This window comes from Neovison vison, chromosome 13, assembly GCF_020171115.1.
Source record: "Neovison vison isolate M4711 chromosome 13, ASM_NN_V1, whole genome shotgun sequence".
NCBI classification, from domain to species: Eukaryota; Metazoa; Chordata; class Mammalia; order Carnivora; family Mustelidae; genus Neogale; species Neogale vison.
This window is the reverse complement of record NC_058103.1, coordinates 87,650,416-87,668,412: the sequence shown is the minus strand read 5'-3', so window position 1 is coordinate 87,668,412 and position 17,997 is coordinate 87,650,416. Positions and strand designations below refer to the sequence as shown.

Below are 17,997 nucleotides of genomic sequence, written 5' to 3'. Positions count from 1 at the left end.
CCCTGGCACCATACAGGTCACCTTCCCATCTGTAGAGCATGCCCAAGGATAAAGTTCTCCTCCTTGTTTTGTTAAAAGAAGCCAAGTTCCGGAAAATCCAGAGGGATTCTCACAGTCCCTTAGTCACGGAAGCAGCTAGCCTGAAGGGACATTCCAGTGAACTTCTATCCTTGCCTATCTATCTCCCCAGGGGAGATGAGCTTTTTACAAAAGGAAAGATGTATCCTTTTTGTGGGCCTCTTGTGGCCCTTATGCCCCCCGCTGATCTGTATAAAATTAGCAAGTGGGTGAGTAAGCAGGGGGCCATCAGCTGGCCAAGGCTCCAAACACTGTGCCTAAGTATTTGATATGATGAAGAATTAAACAGCAAGTGAAAAGGAAAAATTGCCTTTCAAGGAGCACACAGGGTGCTAAGGAAAAAGTTAGGAGAGGGACATGCATGGCTGCTGACTCTGGAATCTTCAGATCTGTTTGGATGAGTCACTACCAATGACTTCTGCAATAGGAATCTGATTTGACTAATCATCCGAAAGAAACTTTTATTTCTGTCTCTCAACATGTGAAATCTATCTGGCCGTCAGGTTTAGTTACTACTTAAGCAACAAACCGACATGTGTCTTAGAAACATACTTGTCATCTTCCAGAAGTACTCGATGTATATTGAGTAACTAGCAAACATTCATGCTGTAATCCACACACACGTGCACCTTGTCACACAACACTCCCACACAGGAAAAGCGAAACTGCCCTTTGATGAACGCACACCGGTGGGTGTTTCCAGCGGTTAGGAGTCCTGCCAGGTGCGAGTCCTAAGAAGGAAGGTGAACGAACCGAAGGGCTTTCCCCAGACTGTGGCTGAGATCCTTATTTGGTAAAGCTACTACCTAGCCTTCTGCGTCTCAAGGCCAGCCTGATAGCGCAGGACCACAGTAGGGGAAGTGTGGCTGCTGACATCCCAGCCCTAAGAGATGAATGGAATTCCAGGCAGCTGGAGTCACGCTGGCTTGAGACACTGGTTTGGAGAACAGACTTCCAATGACAGAAGCATTAAGCCGCCGCGCTCATGGTAATTGGTGCACCCACAGAAATGTAACCCACACCTCGGTTTCAGGAGCTAAAAAATGAAAAGAACGTTGAGGGAGGAAAAAAAAGAAATAAAATGTTAGGTGGAGGATAATTTATTACTTTATGGGTCTGTTCTGTAAATAGCTTAAGACCCTAGAGCCAGATGGCTCCGCAAATCCTCCAACCAGGAGTCACGTTAAGAAGCACGAGTGGGCATAAAAACTGTTTTTCAAGACACAAGTTCGGTTTGGGCTCAAGGGAAGTAGATAGGGAGTACGTTTCCTTAACATTCCCGGCTAGAAAGAAGCGGTCTTCGCGGGTCCCCTTCATCACAATACATATACCGCCCCCAAGCGGCCAGCCGTGGAAGCGCGGTAGCTGGCCCACCGGCGACTTTCGCGGGGACTTGGGCGCCAGGCAGCTGCATAAAGTGTGCCCCGACGGGCAGCGGGAACGCGGGCTCCGTTCACCGCCCGGATGGCCGATGCGGCCCCGCACTCAGCTCCTTTAGGGCTCGGGCGGAGGGCGGGCGCGTGGTCCCACACCCCATTGGATGGATGGAGGAAGGTCCCCAAACACCCCAGCGGGAACTTCTTTAACGATTGGTTCTCCCTCGGCCCCATTTACCCCGTCGGGCTTCTTTGGTTTTACAAACGGGCTCGGTCCCCAAGTGTCAGCCCTCGCCCAGGTATTCAAGGAGATGGGTTTGCCTGAAACCACACCCCCCCCCCGCCAAGAAGGGTCTGGGGGCGGGGGGATGGGGGAGGGTGACTAAAGCCTTGTCGCCGCTCGGGTTGCTCACACGGGACTCCCGGAGCCAAGGTGCGGATGGTGAGCGCGCCAAGTCTGCGTAGGCGGGCACCTATTTTTCAGAGACTTTCCACCACTCCTCGACCCGACCCCCACCCCTCCGCTCTCTAGCCGGAAAGTTATGCGCCAGGCAGCGGGGGGCGGAGAGAGGAACCCAGACCGCCCCCCGGCGTCGGCCGGGCCGCCTCCGATTGGCCAGAGGGATCCCCCAGGAATGTGAGAGTGCCTTTAAAAGCGCGCCGCGCGGCGGCCTGGCCAGCCACTGCTTCCGAGCCGGCCGGGTAGTCCCGGGTCCCGCGAGCCCTCCCCGCGCAGCCTCCGACTCCGGCCGCCGCCTCCTCAGGCGCCTTGCCCGCCCCGCGCCTCTCCCGGACTCGGGCCCGGCGCTGCGCCCTCGCCACCACTCCGGGCCGCTGCACCCAGGTAAGGGCTCTCCGGGCGGCCGCTGAGGACCGATGCTGCCCTGGCCAGCCCCCTTGAACTCCGAGGCTTCAGCCCCGCGGGGACTTCGGACCTCCTAGTCTTCGCTTTCCTCCGCTGTCCCTCTCGTCGAAAGGCTCCAGAGCTATTCTCTCCGGCCTTGGGGTTCACAAGGCCAACTCGCCAGAACTTCCCAAGATTTTTTTATTCTCCCAGGCCTCCCCCACACCTTTCTCTCAGGGGTCTAGAGGAAAGGCTCCACTTCGCCGTGCCTCCCTGTGCCCCCAAACTATCTCCTGCTGTTTACCTTCAGCTTCCCAAGGAAAAGTCCCCAGGTGGTTGGTCTTTGCCCCAAGGCCACCCCCTGCAACTTTAAAACCACAGTCTCCTCCCCCAGCTCTTTTTCTTCCTGATGCCCTGTCCAAAGTAAATACTGTCGTTCTCCAGTCCTGCAAATGTGGGGCCAAAGGGAGATGCCCCAGGTCTTCGTGCCCACCCTCCCTGCTTGGCTGCCTCTGACCCTGGGCTCTGTGTTTCCTGTTACAGGCTCCCTGCTGGGCACCAACAGCTCCACCATGGGGCTAGCCTGGGGACTCAGTGTCCTATTCCTGTTGCATTTATGTGGGTCCAGCCGCATTCCAGGTGAGTCTGTGTACTACCTTTTGAGAGCAAAGGGAAGATGAGGGGGAGCCGCTTACGCCTAGTGTGCCTCCCTCCCATGCTCCCCTCTGCCAGCTGTTTCTCCCCAGAGCCCTGATGGAACATCAGCAGGCAGGTTCCCTCTAACCCTGGGGTTTATTCAGTTCTTTCCGGGGTTGCTTAGAGTTTTCGCCCTGTCTTGTAGTCCCCATCCCTGGCCTCAGCCTACAAAGCTCACTGTGTGTCATGCTCCTGTTGAACAGAGTCTGGGGGAGACAACAGCGTATTCGACATCTTTGAACTCACTGGAGCTGCCCGTAAGGGCTCTGGGCGCCGACTGGTGAAGGGTCCCGACCCTTCCAGCCCAGCTTTCCGCATCGAGGATGCTAACCTGATCCCTGCCGTGCCCGATGACAAGTTCCAAGACCTAGTGGATGCCGTGCGGGCAGAGAAAGGCTTCCTTCTCTTGGCCTCCCTGAGGCAGATGAAGAAGACCCGAGGCACACTGCTGGCCATAGAACGGAAAGATCGCTCCGGCCACGTCTTCAGTGTGGTCTCCAATGGCAAAGCGGGCACCCTGGACCTGAGCCTGACCGTGCAGGGCATGCAGCATGTGGTGTCGGTGGAGGAGGCGCTCCTGGCGACTGGCCAGTGGAAGAGCATCACCCTGTTCGTGCAGGAGGACCGGGCCCAGCTGTACATTGACTGTGAGAAGATGGAGAATGCAGAACTAGATGTCCCCATCCAGAGCATCTTCACCAGGGACCTGGCCAGCGTGGCTAGACTCCGCATCGCGAAAGGAGGGGTCAATGACAACTTCCAGGTGAGGCATCTTCTCCAGTTCCTGGTCCATGGGCTTGGCTGTGTAGCAGCTGACTTGCCAGGAGACACAGGGTTTCCAGTACAGGAGATCTTGCCTGTGGCTTAAAGCAGTGGTTCTCCAACTTCAGGAAGCATCAGACTCCCCTGCAGGGCTTGAGAAAACACACAGAGTTTCAGAGTCAGGGTGTCTGGGATGGGGCCTGATGATTTGCATTTCTAACAAATTCCAGCTGAAGCTCCTGCTGGTGCTGGTGTTCTGGGGATGGAACTCTGAAAACCCGCTAAAGGAGACAAGAAATGGTTTTCCCATAACCACCTGTTCAAGCTTTAGAGACTCCGTATGCTCTCCTTAACTTGTTTCCAAGCGTTCTACCGATTGTAATGTAGCTTGAAATGGATCCTGTGAGCAGAATAAATACCATTTGGCTATCTGATTCTCCATGGGGATGGAGCAGGTCTCCGTAGGTGAAAATAGTGGGGGGTTTGCTGCTGCAGCCTCTTCCTTGCTTAAACATCTAGGTTTTTGCAACTGTGGCTTTGAAACTCCCACATCTAACTCTTAGACACTGGAGAGTGTCATTATATCCTCTGTTCTTAGTATCCGATTCCATTTCCTGTATACCCAAGTAGGCTGATAACAGATTTCTTTGTCAAGTACTGAAGACTTGGCAGGAGACCCAATTAAGATTGTGAAGTTGTTTGGCAGTTTACGTTGGTGTGTTATTTTGACATGGTGATCTTTAAAGGGAGCTCTTTCAAACTTCTAGAACCTCTATTGTGTGCTTTTCCTGGCATAAACCATCTCCCCCACCCATTTCCCCCCAGCATCCCCATCCCCCACCACCCTACAAGTAATGTATGTCCTCTGCCCCCAGGGGGTGCTGCAGAACGTGAGGTTTGTCTTCGGAACCACACCGGAAGCCATCCTCAGGAACAAAGGCTGTTCCAGCTGTGAGTACACCCTTCTATATTCTGGGGGACATTTGAGGACATTCAGGGGGTTCCACCCAAAACAAGCTGAGAAACTTAGGGAATGGTGGCCGTGCATAAATTACCCCGGGGAACTTAGTTAAGAGGTGTATAAAAGTGACTTCAAAGGGGGATCCACATATGTGGATCCCCCGCCCCCGCCCCATGTCCTTCGCCCCAGGTTTAAGGTCTTTCCAACTAGGAACTCCATTGGCTGGCCGGTGAGAGCAGCTATGTGGAGATCTTCCATTACTTTTCTCATGGCATTCCTTTCTTTCTTGGCAGCCACCAATGTCCTTCTGACCCTCGACAACAACGTGGTCAACGGCTCCAGCCCTGCCATCCGCACTAACTACATTGGCCACAAGACGAAGGATCTGCAAGCCATCTGTGGCATCTCCTGTGATGAGCTGTCCAGCATGGTCCTGGAGTTGAGGGGACTGCGCACCATCGTCACCACACTCCAGGACAGCATCCGCAAAGTGGTCAGTGGCCTCCACTCACAGCCCCTCAGCACAAGCTCCTGAAGGTGTAGCAAGGATGACCCCCTCTTCTGCTTAAAATGACACTAATGACCTTTCTCTAATGACCCCTTCTAGACTGAAGAGAACAAAGAGTTGGCCATTGAGCTGAGGAGGCCTCCCCTCTGCTACCACAACGGAGTTCAGTACAGGAATAACGAGGAATGGACCGTGGATAGCTGTACGGAATGTCGCTGTCAGGTGAGGGATCATTCCAGAATGAAATAAAGGGTGGTGTGTTTGAAGCCAGTCTCTAGGGAAATACCCAGGTGGCCACACAAGCTCTTTCTACACTCCAATGTCTGAGACCGAAGTGGGTTTGTATTTCCCCCCCCCCAAGATGCAGTTGTGACCTCCCTAAAATCTTGAAACTCCCAGAAAGTTTTTCAAAGTCTTTATACCCCAGGTTAAGTATCTAAAAGAACAAATCTGCTAGGACATTTGAGTAATTTCCCTGCTTTTGTTCAAAGGCTAAGTGTTGAATGTCTGGTAAATAAAACCTGGTTGGAACATTCCTTTTATTTTCCCAACCCTGACTTTGTATTCAGCAATGACACTGAGATTCCCTTAATACAGTACTGATTGTTCAAATCACTCAGGCCGACACTGTGAGGACATAACTGTCTACTTAGCTCAAATGGCACTGCAGGCAGTGTGCATATCAGTGACTCTCCCCAAAACCGGTGCCGGGCAATGTGGGACAATTTGCCTGATGTGCTGAGCAAAGTCTGTTTCAATTAAAAAAAAAAAAACCTGGGTTGCTAGATTTAGGAGCTCCCTTTTCATTCTTCTCAATATAAAATCAGATCTACACATGATGGAAAATGCTCACTGATCTTGATTGACTCTATAAAGAGAAAATTTTCAAGTTTAAAAGTCTTGGCTGGAAAAAAAAAAAAAAAGAAAAGAAAAGTCTTGGCTGGGTTTGGAGTTCATTGTCAGACACCCATTAAAAGGTTAGAGTCAAGTTCTTTGGTGGTTCCATTTGGAAAAGTTCTACATGCTGTCCCTTCCCCCACTTAGTAGCAATTAAGAAAGAACTCTCTGAGGCACTAAAACTGTCTTCACAATACAGTGACTGCAAATAAGACAAATCTATTAAACTCCTTCCACTGGAGCATTTACAGCCCTGACCACGTTTCGTCTTATAATTATAATGTTACAGTATTTGAACTTCTGCTTCCAATATGCCCCATAACCCATGTCTCCCTCTTGCCCTGCAGAACTCCGTTACCATCTGCAAGAAAGTGTCCTGCCCCATCATGCCTTGCTCCAATGCCACAGTCCCTGATGGAGAATGCTGCCCACGGTGCTGGCGTAAGTTTGTAAAACTGCATAACCGTTCTTGAGTGACAAGGTCTATTCTCCGTACCCACGGGGCCCTGGAACCCCGCCCCCATTTCCACTGTGTGTTTCAACTCCCTGTTTCTTGCTGCGGCGTCTGGTTAACTTATGGTCTGGCTGCTCTCTAGGAAGTAATGATCTCGGCCCAGCTTACTAATTTCGACCTGATGCGTGGAGGAAAGGGGAGACAAATGTGTAGCGGCACTAGCTCTAAACAGACTGCTTCTAGAATCTGACACTGTGGCTCAGAGTGAAGAAAAATGTGCTCACCAGATAAACGGCCGGTCTGTGGTGCAAGCACTGAACTTAACTGGGGCCTGAAGTTTTATCCATTTTATCTGCTGGAGTAGGAGGCCTAAGAATAATAGCAGTTCTAGTTTCTGGCCACGGGCATAAATAAGGCCCTAGATTGTTCCATGGCACCCTATCCCCTGGTTGGTGTTGCCAGTGTAGAGTTAATCACTCTGCTGAGACAATATTGAGTGTAGTACAGACAAGTCATAAAGTGATTCAGCACAATAAAGACAAGACATGAAGCAGGAACATAGCACTCCCTGTACACCTCCACACAGCCCCACCCCTGCCCACAGCTGATCACAGCTCAGAATAAGCAGTCTCCTCCAGCAACCGTGTTCGTGCAACTGGTGCTGTGATGATGACGGGCACAGCTGCTTCTGTTCCGCTATCCCCTTTAGGTGTGGGCTGGGGGGAGCAAAGACAGCTGGAGAGCAGTGGAGTCCTGACCTTGAATCTGGGATTGCTAGGAAAACTAGCTGCCGGCAAGAGCAACAAGTTCTCTGCCTTGTGTCTGATACAGCGACATGTGACTGTATCCTGGGGCCTGGGCGGATGGTCTACAAGCCCATTCTCTGGTGAAAATATATCCAGAGAAGGCCCCACATGCTAGGGTAAGAGGAGCTGTGCAGTGATTTAACTTCATGACTGAGTAGGAGGCAGAGCCAACAGCGGAAAAGCTGCCTTCAAGTTCATCTGCCAAACACATGGTCTGTGACTCCCCTGACAATCCAAATTGACTCCTGTGAGCCTACACATCTAGTACTCTTGGAAATGCAAATCAAGATATCCACATCAGGAAAGGGAAATGAACTTAATGCTGAGAAAGGAGGCCCCATGGGTAGACTAACATGTGCTGGGAGAAGGTGGGGCAGTGCTGAGCCTTCCCTTACCCCAGTGCTACTATCCATGTAATGACAGGGGATAGACCCTCTGGCTGTTGGCCTAAGAAATAATGGCTTTTTGCCTTCTGGCAAAGGAAAAAGGTCCCAAAGAGCGTGAGCTACAGACTAGCACGACCTTGGTGATCACGTACCAAATGACCCTGCTTCCTCTGCAGCCAGCGACTCTGCGGATGACGGCTGGTCCCCGTGGTCTGAGTGGACCTCCTGTTCGGCGACCTGTGGCAATGGAATCCAGCAGCGCGGTCGCTCTTGTGACAGTCTCAACAACCGGTGCGAGGGTTCCTCCGTCCAGACGCGGACCTGCCACATTCAGGAGTGCGATAAGAGATGTGAGCATCTTGGCCACTTGACAGGGAAGAGCACAGGGTTGGCCTTGTCCTTATCCAGACAGCATAAAGGTTAAGGGTACAGTTCCTCAACTGTCTGCATCCCAACCCCAATTCTGCTCACCTTTGCACCCTTGAGCACAACTTCCCTCTCTGAGGCTCTTTCCCCAAATGCAAACTGGGGTGGAATCATAGCTCTTGATGGGTTATTGTGGAGTTATTGAAAGGATTTCATTTAGGTAATGAATTCAAAGCAGTTAGCGTGGAGCTTGACACCCGATGGGCACCCTATAACCATCAGCTGTGTATTTTAGTTAAACAGGATGGTGGCTGGAGTCACTGGTCCCCGTGGTCCTCTTGTTCCGTGACCTGTGGTGATGGTGTGATCACAAGAATTCGACTCTGCAATTCTCCGAGCCCCCAGATGAACGGGAAACCATGTGAAGGCGAAGCCCGGGAAACCAAAGCCTGCCAAAAAGATGCCTGCCCCAGTAAGTGCGAGTGCGCTGTGCAGCTGAGGGCTGAGCGCTGGCTCAGTGCGGTGGGATGCCTGGCATCTGTGGCCTCCAGTTCTGTGGGTTACGGGGGGGTGGGGGCGGGGAGTAAAGGTTACTCCCTAGGGAACAAGTAGAAGCAAAGTCCTGCACGCTCAGCAGCTTCTTTTAATAAGAAACAGAAAACCATTTCAAACTCTCTTCCCAAACATTCTGTCCATGTATCAGAGGAGCAGAAGTTCACTTGAACAAATGATAGGTGAGGTGTTTGGAAATTGACCTTAACTTGGGCCTGTGGTTCCCCTCCCTTCCTTGCAGTCAATGGAGGCTGGGGTCCCTGGTCACTGTGGGACATCTGTTCTGTCACCTGTGGAGGAGGGGTACAGAAACGTAGCCGGCTCTGCAACAGCCCCACACCCCAGTTTGGAGGCAAGGACTGTGTCGGGGATGCAACGGAAAAGCAGATCTGCAACAAGCAGGACTGTCCAATTGGTGAGTCATGCAGCCCAGGATGATAGCACCCTTGGGAGTTCGGGTTTCTTTGTTGTTGTTTCACTGAAATCCATGGTCAGCATTTGGGTTGGCAGGTGGTTTGGCTTTGAATGGTCCTGCGTGTTCGGACCGTACTGTCCATCAGGAATTTCCACGTGAATGGTTACGTATACCCCATATTTATGATCCTCTGATCTTGTGAGGAGCATGCCAATGACAGCTGCTCAGACTGACCGTTGGCCTGTCTCCCTGATCTCAGACGGATGCCTGTCCAATCCCTGCTTTGCTGGGGTCAAGTGTACGAGTTACCCCGATGGCAGCTGGAAATGCGGTGCCTGCCCTCCGGGCTATGGTGGAAATGGCGTCCAGTGCCAAGATGTCGATGAGGTAAGGACCGTGCTGGTGGTGTTACTGGGTCCCAGGGTAACGGTTCAACTTGTCCCAGCCCCTTCCCAGGGCGGCGCTCCCGACCCAGGAGGCACACTGTTGTTTCTCCCACAGTGCAAAGAAGTGCCTGACGCCTGCTTCCACCACAACGGCGAGCACCGGTGTGAGAACACAGACCCCGGCTACAACTGCCTGCCCTGCCCGCCACGCTTCACAGGCCCGCAGCCCTTCGGCCGGGGTGTGGAGCACGCCACCGCCAACAAACAGGTAGATGGGACTGGACTCCCCAACTGGAGTGGGCAGGCAGGGGGAGCCAGCAAAGGGAGGCTGTCCTTTCACGGCCTTCCCCCAAAACTGGGAGAGGGTTGAATATACAGCTTCGGGACAAGACAGTCCACTGAAAACCCAGCAGGGGAAAAACATCCTCTCACAATAGGAAATGCTGCTCTGGACTCCGTGGTGAGCCAATGGGCACGTACATCTCTGAGGGGGCAGGGGTGGAGGAGGAGTACCCCACACTCCTTCTCCTCACGGAGCCTCTATCTCTGAGGAGATCAGAAGGATGCGGGGACTCACGAAGGCTCTGCATTCACTTGGGACACTGTGCCCACAGGTGTGCAAGCCGCGCAACCCCTGCACAGACGGGACGCATGACTGCAACAAGAACGCCAAGTGCAGCTACCTGGGCCACTACAGCGACCCCATGTACCGCTGTGAGTGCAAGCCCGGATACGCAGGCAACGGCATCATCTGCGGGGAGGACACGGACCTGGACGGATGGCCCAACGAAGACCTGGTGTGCGTGGCCAATGCCACCTACCACTGCAAAAAGGTAGCGCCCACTTCTGTGCCTGCTCACAAAGGAAGGCATGTCACCCTGACCTGGGAGGAGGTTGAACAATCTTTAATGCTTAAAGTTTGAACGTGAAAGTGAAAGATGAAATCACACAAAGGCAGAATGGCATAAAATGTTCACATTAAATCCCCTGGTGCCATGAACATGAAAAGGGTGGGCCCTTTTGGCTGGTGCAGTCCAGAGCGGATTCTTTTCTCCAGAAAAATGTTCACAACTCTCCCAGCAGGGCAGGGCTGGTGCTCCCAGCATGGATTAAGCACGGAGCACTTAGACAAGTGACATACCCCCAAGAAAATGCTTAGATGATCTTCCCATTAGAGACAACAAGATGGCATCAGGGAGCACAGCAGTTCTGGTCCATGTGAGGGTTCTGGGGGCCCTGCCCCGGGCTCAGGCTGAGCGAAGGGCACACGGACCAAGCCCTCATGTGAGTCTTCTCTTTCCAGGATAACTGCCCCAACCTGCCCAACTCCGGGCAGGAGGACTATGACAAGGATGGAATCGGTGACGCCTGTGATGACGATGATGATAATGATAAAATCCCAGATGACAGGGTAAGGATGTGGCCCAGGCCTCCTCCATCCCGCTTCTCCACATAGTAGCAGCCTCTGGGACTCCCATGCAGAGTCACTCGGGGGCACTCCTAACACCTAGATGTTGCCAAGAGAAGATTTAAAATGAGGGGTTTGGTTTTTCATCATCACCTTCCCCCCGCCCCACCTCCAGTTTGAGCAAGACAGACACTAAGACCATGGCTCTCTGGACTGAGACTATAAATGACAGTCAGTTGCCCAGATCTGTTTCACATTCTTACCTAAATGACATTAAGATTTCTATCTGACGTACTGGGAACTGGGGTGGTATCCTTATATTTACATTTTACTGACTTGTAACCCACAGCGATCCATTTTTCATTCATCAGGCCCTGCCTTTTAACCTCCTAGGGAAGGAGTAAATAGAAAATGTCCTACGTGGTTGCAGTTTGATGTAACAGACCACCGCGGGATTGGCCTTGTTGTGTGAACAGTATCGTAAAATGCTCCATTCTTTTGCAGGACAACTGCCCATTCCACTACAACCCAGCCCAGTATGACTATGACCGAGATGATGTGGGAGACCGCTGTGACAACTGCCCCTACAACCACAACCCAGACCAGGCCGACACAGACAACAACGGGGAGGGAGACGCCTGTGCTGCAGACATCGATGGGGACGGTAAGGCACTCCCTGATGGCAGCAGGTCTGTAGGCAGTGGGGACCACTCTCACCTGAGTTCTCTCCAGCCTTGGCTCTGGGTGTGCAGTTGGTTGAAACCCCAGCAGCTGGACACTCCAGCCCTGACCGGTCCCCTGTGCTCTGCAGGTATCCTCAATGAACGAGACAACTGCCAGTATGTCTACAACGTGGACCAGAGGGACACCGATATGGATGGGGTCGGAGATCAGTGTGACAACTGTCCTCTGGAACACAATCCAGATCAGGTAGGCGGGCTCCGTGGGGGACCCTCCAGTAGAGTATTGGAATGGCTTTAGCTAGGCCCTTACTTTAAAAAAAAAAAAAAAAGTTAAAGAGTTCAAACTTTTCCATGACCATGGCTCTCAGAGGTCTCAAAGCCAACTGGCACATTTGCATGACAGCCACTGTAGATCCTTAGTGTGACCATCTGATAATTTCACTCTTCTCTATCAGGCCTTACCTATTCTGCATGTCTAACAAATTATAAAAGGAAGAAATCTAGTAACTCTACTTATATTAATCATTTCTAACACTATAATGATATAATCTGACTGTAAGAAAACCTCAAGCTAGAGAAATTCCTGTTTCTAAATTGGCATTGCAAACAGATTATTCTCTACTTGTGTGAAGGAGTGCTACAGGTCGATCTTAGCCAGAGCAGGTTCCATGTCTGCAAGTATTTCTTTTCACGTGTAACTGGTCATCATATTCTAGCAATGTAAGTTAAGGCCGGTCTTTTTTTTTTTTTTTTTTTTTTTTTAATGCTTCGCTATCGAAATTTGGAAACCAGCTGAGCTAATGGCCTCTGTTTTGAGTTTGAGTCTTACCATAAACTCCTTTCATATCATTTAATCTCCCTGGAAGAGTTTTTTGTTCCTCAGATTGTAATATTTATAAACATTCAGGCATTATGGAAATCTTACTCACAAGAAAAATTCCAGTCTCTGTGTCCCTTAGCATCCTGTATTATCCTGAAGAAAATAAAAAAGTACTGAGAAATATAGTTTCAGAGAAACTTACAAGTTTATCTTTACCTGAATCAACAAATAAACTTTATAGATATATAAAACCAAATACAAAAAAAAAATTTAATAAAAAGTCTTAATCCCTACCATGCACATTACCCAGTACACACAAAAAGCTATGCCCTGGTCCCATGATTTAATGACCTGAGTAGAAGCATGTCAACAATTTTATAATTGAAATCTTCAATGGAAAATAAGAGTGACCCAAAGAATTTCATCTAATGTCGAGAAATAAGCAGTTAACAGACTGAAATCTTAATGTTTTAGTCCATTAAAGTGAGGTACCTTAGTAATTTTACTTAGTAAGTTTTATATTTAAAAACTCTGAATAGCTCTTAAAATTCATATGAAAACAAGGATCAAGAAAATTAAGATTTTACTTATTCTGAGTGAGGTGGCAGAGGGGCAGAAGGAAGAAGGAGAGGAAAAGGGAAAGAATCCCACACAGACTCCACACTGAGCTTGGAGCCCAACACAGGCTCAGTCCCAGGGCCCAGAGATCATGACCAGATGCTAGTCATGGCCCACTAAGCCACCCAGGCACCCCAAGGATCAAGAAAATTTTACTACTAGTATGTTTTGGCAATAGCTCATAGACCTGAAAACCCACTGGCCATATCAAACATGGGAGAATCTTCCATTAAGTGCTCTTTAACGTTAATGACAAACACTTCAACTTACCTTCCCTTTCTGTCTCTTTCAGCTCGACTCTGACTCAGACCGCATTGGAGATACCTGTGACAACAATCAGGATATTGATGAAGATGGCCACCAGAACAACCTGGACAACTGTCCCTATGTGCCCAATGCCAACCAGGCTGACCACGACAAAGATGGCAAGGGAGATGCCTGTGACCACGACGATGACAATGATGGCATTCCTGATGATAGGGACAACTGCAGACTCGTGCCCAATCCTGACCAGAAGGATTCAGACGGTGAGACAGCAGAGCCCCTTTTTAAGAGACTAACACCATGGCTCTCTGGATTGAGAATATAAAAGCAAAATTAAGTGCATTTGAGAGGATGAACAGATGAGATGCCAACTTAGACAAGATACTGAATCTCTGAGACTAGTCCTATTTCAGAATTTCACTGAACTCTTGCCTTTTTGACCTTAGGTGATGGTCGAGGTGATGCTTGCAAAGATGATTTTGACCATGACAGTGTGCCAGACATTGATGACATCTGTCCTGAAAACATTGACATCAGTGAGACTGATTTCCGTCGATTCCAGATGATTCCTCTAGATCCCAAAGGGACATCCCAGAATGACCCGAACTGGGTTGTACGCCATCAGGGTAAAGAACTGGTCCAGACCGTCAACTGTGATCCTGGACTTGCTGTAGGTGAGTAGTGAGTTCTCCATACAAAAAGCTAGCATGCATACGGCAAAGAAGCAAATATGAAACATGGTGCTTACATGTATCCCTGAGGATATCTGGAAATATAACAGAAGCTTCTGAAGGCTGCAGCTTTTCACCTGGGTCTGGCCTCCTTTTCCTAGGTTATGATGAGTTTAATGCTGTGGACTTCAGTGGCACCTTCTTCATCAACACGGAAAGGGATGATGACTACGCTGGGTTTGTGTTCGGCTATCAGTCTAGCAGTCGCTTTTATGTCGTGATGTGGAAGCAAGTCACCCAGTCCTACTGGGACACCAACCCCACTAGGGCTCAGGGATACTCAGGCCTTTCCGTGAAAGTTGTGAACTCTACCACCGGGCCGGGCGAGCACCTGCGGAACGCCCTGTGGCACACGGGAAACACCCCGGGCCAGGTAAGAACAAGGCCCTGAAGAAGGGAGAGTGGATGGGCGCTTGACCAGCACTCAGGATGCTGTGCTTGGGCCAACACTCTCAATGTGGGGGGTTGGGGGGGGTCCTTGGATAGCAAGTTCCCAGCACCACCAACTACAGCATTAAGTTCTGCTTGGTAAAAACCCAATAGCATCTGAGAAGGGAGCTCACTCTAACTAGGAGTTGTCTTCAAATCCAAACACCTTTTCATCCCCTTCAAGCAAAACTTTCCTTCTCTTTCTGCTTTACACAAACATTCAAGGGCACATATCAAATGAAAGCCCTTGGAAAAATCAACATTGCAGCCCTCTAATTTAGGTCCACTTGGTACCTTTCACATATTTCTTCTAGAACAAAATCTGTATCTCGGTGGAACCGTGTTTCAACCTTTTCTTTTCCTTCAGGTGCGTACTCTGTGGCATGACCCTCGTCACATAGGCTGGAAAGATTTCACTGCCTACAGATGGCGTCTCAGCCACCGGCCCAAGACCGGTTTCATTAGGTAAAGATGGCGCTGACAATATTCTATCCAGTCACACTGATGGGGAAGGAGGAGGAGATCAAGAAGTAGGGGTGTCACTCAAGAGCTTTTCTTTTTCTTTCAGAGTGGTGATGTATGAAGGGAAGAAAATCATGGCTGACTCAGGACCCATCTATGACAAAACCTATGCTGGTGGTAGGCTAGGGTTGTTTGTCTTCTCTCAAGAAATGGTGTTCTTCTCTGACCTGAAATATGAATGCAGAGGTAGGAGCAACATTATTGTGAATGTAATTCATTCATTAATAATAATAATAATAATGTAATTGCATTAGAGATGCAACTGACATAGTTAATTCAGACTAAGATTGAGAGTGCCAATTATAGAAGCATCCGTTTTAGAAGACAGTTTTAGAGAAGGGTTGTTGATACTTTGCTGTGAAGACCATGGTAAGACCAAGGCCTTAACTGTGGCCAATCCTAAATTATGCTTTGGTTACTATAAAAGTAGAGCTCTACTAAGGCTAATTTATTAACTGACAAAGCTAGTACCTTCATGAATTAATTGGGTTATGTATTTGTTTACTTAACAGATTCTTAATCATCAAACTGTTGATCAAAAGACTCATCCTAACTAATGCTGGTGTTGCACCTTCTGGAATCACGGGCTTAAGAAAAACCCCCAGGATCCCTCCTCCCTGCCTATTCTCTGCTTGCATATCATTGTGGACTCCTACAATATGGGACCTGCCTCAAGAAAATGCCATTTTCCCAGACTCAGCATGCAGCCTCTGAATGCGAAGAGAATCGTCCAAGAACATACACAGTTATTGGTCTGCTTTTCACAAAGCAAAGGCACCCACATGCTTCAGCTGGCAGGTGGCCACTCCCCTCATCTTCTGTCAGAGTAGAGTACTATCGGGAAGCCAGCTCGGAGCAGTGGACTCCAAAGCACTTCCAGGCATGTGAGAGGAGGGAGGACTTACTAGAATTGGCCAACCACCAGGTTTGACAGACTCTCTTGGAACTAGGGGGATCAGGGGCCAAAGCCCTAAAGGGAGGGCGCATGCCCCGAGAGATGATTGTATGAAGACAAGATGGAGGAGCAGTTACATGTTCGGTACTAAGTCATCTTCAGGGGATTGGAAGACTCTTGCTGGATTTCATGATGCTGACCAGCGTTAGCTGATTAACCCACGTACGCAGGCACTTAAGAGAAGCAGGGAAGGGTGGGAAAGACTGGCCTCTGGACTTCCCTCCCACCCCTGGGATCCCCACCCCTCACCTCTCACCCATAGTCACCACAATAGGGAGCGAGAATTAAGCCGGTGGAAGGCTCTGCCAGCTGCCCCCGCCTGCTTACCATGAAATTGTTGGTTTTATTCCACACGTAGCTTGTGCAGATGCAGCAGGAAAATCAGAAAACCTACCATCTCAGTGAGTACCAGGCTGCCTCCAAAGGGATGGGCAGCTGTGCTCGTATTTTTATGGTTAGAAAGGCACAAAATTATCAACTAAAACATTCCTTGTCTTTCTTTTTCCTAAATCTCATGGAGTTTTCCAACTCTTTTAGACTGTAGTTTTTGGTGTTTTTGTTTTTGTTTTTGTTTTTTTACAAACACTTTACAATGTAAGATATTTATTTTTTACTTGCTCTGGAGGATCTGTCTGAAAGACTATTCATGGAACAGGAAGAAGCGTAAGGACTATCCATATCAGCTTTGTTAGGAGTCTTCATGACTGTAAGATTGTAAATACAGATTATTTATTAACTCTGTTCTACCTGGAATCTAGGTTTCATATGGAAAGTGTCTGACAGCAGGTAGTGGAGACTTATCAGCAAATCTCTCAAGAACGGCACAAGGAACATCAGAGCTAGCGGCTCTTCACTTTGTGCTCAGAGTGAATGATTTGGGATCTTTTTTTGTCTTTTCAAGTGGAATTAGTTGTCCATTTGCTAGTGTCTTTAAATTTCAAAGAAAGGCCAGGAGGCCTTTCAAACTGTCTGTACCCCATCCCTTGTGCCTATTTCCAGGGAGAAGAAAAGCATCTACACTTTTTCGTTTTTTTCCAAAAGAGAAAAAAAAAAATAACAAAGGTGAAACTTTTATACAAATATTACCTCATTTGTTGTGTGACTGAGTAAAGAATTTTTGGATCAAGCAGAAAGAGTTTAAGTGTCTTACAAACTTAAAGCTACTGTAGTACCTTTAAAAAAAAAAAAAAAAGTCAATGTTGTACATAGTATAAAAATTCTTTGCAGAAAAGTATTCCCAATAAGGAAATAGCATGGAAATGTTAAATACATTTTCTGAAAGTTATGGGTTTTTTTTCTATCTTATATACCATTGCTTTATTTTTATAAATTATTTTCTCATTGCCCTTGGAATAGATCTCAGATTGTGTAGATATGCTATTTAAATAATTTATCAGGAAATACTGCCTGTAGAGTTAGTATTTCTATTTTTATAAAACGTTTGCACACTGAATTGAAGAATTGTTGGGGTTTTTGTTTTGTTTTTGATTTGTTTTTTGCTTGTTACCCCGCCTCCCAGTTTTGACTATTTGCCAATACCTTTTTCTAGGAATGTGCTTTTTTTGTACACATTTTTATCCATTTTACATTCTACAGCAGTGTAAGTTGTATATTACTGTTTCTTATGTACAAGGAACAACAATAAATCATACAGAAATTTATATTTATACTTACTGTATCCATGTTTATTTGTTCTCTGCTGGCTTTGTTAGGAGGTGGGGGTAAATTCCATTCCTAAAGCAATATAGCATACATAAGAACACATTACAGTAATCAGTAACATTCCCAGTTCCTGTATAATTGAAGAAGACAGATTTGCTCAAGAAACACATTTGCTGGATTTGTAGAATAAGAACAAAACATGAGCTTACCATAGCAAACAAAGGAAAGATGGGACACTGGAGTGGCTCAGTAAGTGAAGCATCTGACTTGATCTTGACTCTGATCTTGATCTCAAGGTCCTGGGTTCAGGGTCCTGGGTTCAAGCCCCATGTTGGGCTCCACACTGGGTGTGGTGCCTACTTACAAAAAAAATCTTGGAAAGCAAGGACTCAAGATAGGGCCCCCTACAGGACATAAT

General features: G+C 48.6%; 1 protein-coding gene across 1 annotated transcript; it reads left to right on the top strand.

Moving 5' to 3' along the window:
- The first annotated feature begins 2,148 nt into the window (after nt 1–2,148).
- On the top strand, nt 2,149–15,629 carry THBS1 (thrombospondin 1). The gene is made up of 22 exons (XM_044231709.1): nt 2,149–2,298; nt 2,842–2,937; nt 3,198–3,757; nt 4,632–4,707; nt 5,011–5,210; nt 5,325–5,447; nt 6,470–6,563; nt 7,945–8,118; nt 8,430–8,606; nt 8,928–9,101; nt 9,361–9,488; nt 9,603–9,755; nt 10,102–10,320; nt 10,791–10,898; nt 11,400–11,559; nt 11,707–11,825; nt 13,309–13,543; nt 13,727–13,954; nt 14,113–14,384; nt 14,808–14,905; nt 15,009–15,148; nt 15,475–15,629. Exons 2-22 carry the CDS (start codon nt 2,871–2,873, stop codon nt 15,480–15,482), a joined length of 3,513 nt encoding a protein of 1,170 aa, XP_044087644.1. The 5' UTR covers nt 2,149–2,298; nt 2,842–2,870; the 3' UTR covers nt 15,483–15,629.
- The last annotated feature ends 2,368 nt before the right edge of the window (nt 15,630–17,997 follow it).

What these genes read in the sequence shown, in the direction of transcription:
- THBS1 (XM_044231709.1), top strand. Translation starts at nt 2,871, where the DNA reads ATGGGGCTAGCCTGGGGACTCAGTGTCCTATTCCTGTTGCATTTATGT. An exon ending in TCAGGAGTGCGATAAGAGAT is followed by an intron (nt 8,119 to 8,429) that starts GTGAGCATCTTG and finishes TGTGTATTTTAG; the next exon opens with TTAAACAGGATGGTGGCTGG. An exon ending in ATAAAATCCCAGATGACAGG is followed by an intron (nt 10,899 to 11,399) that starts GTAAGGATGTGG and finishes ATTCTTTTGCAG; the next exon opens with GACAACTGCCCATTCCACTA.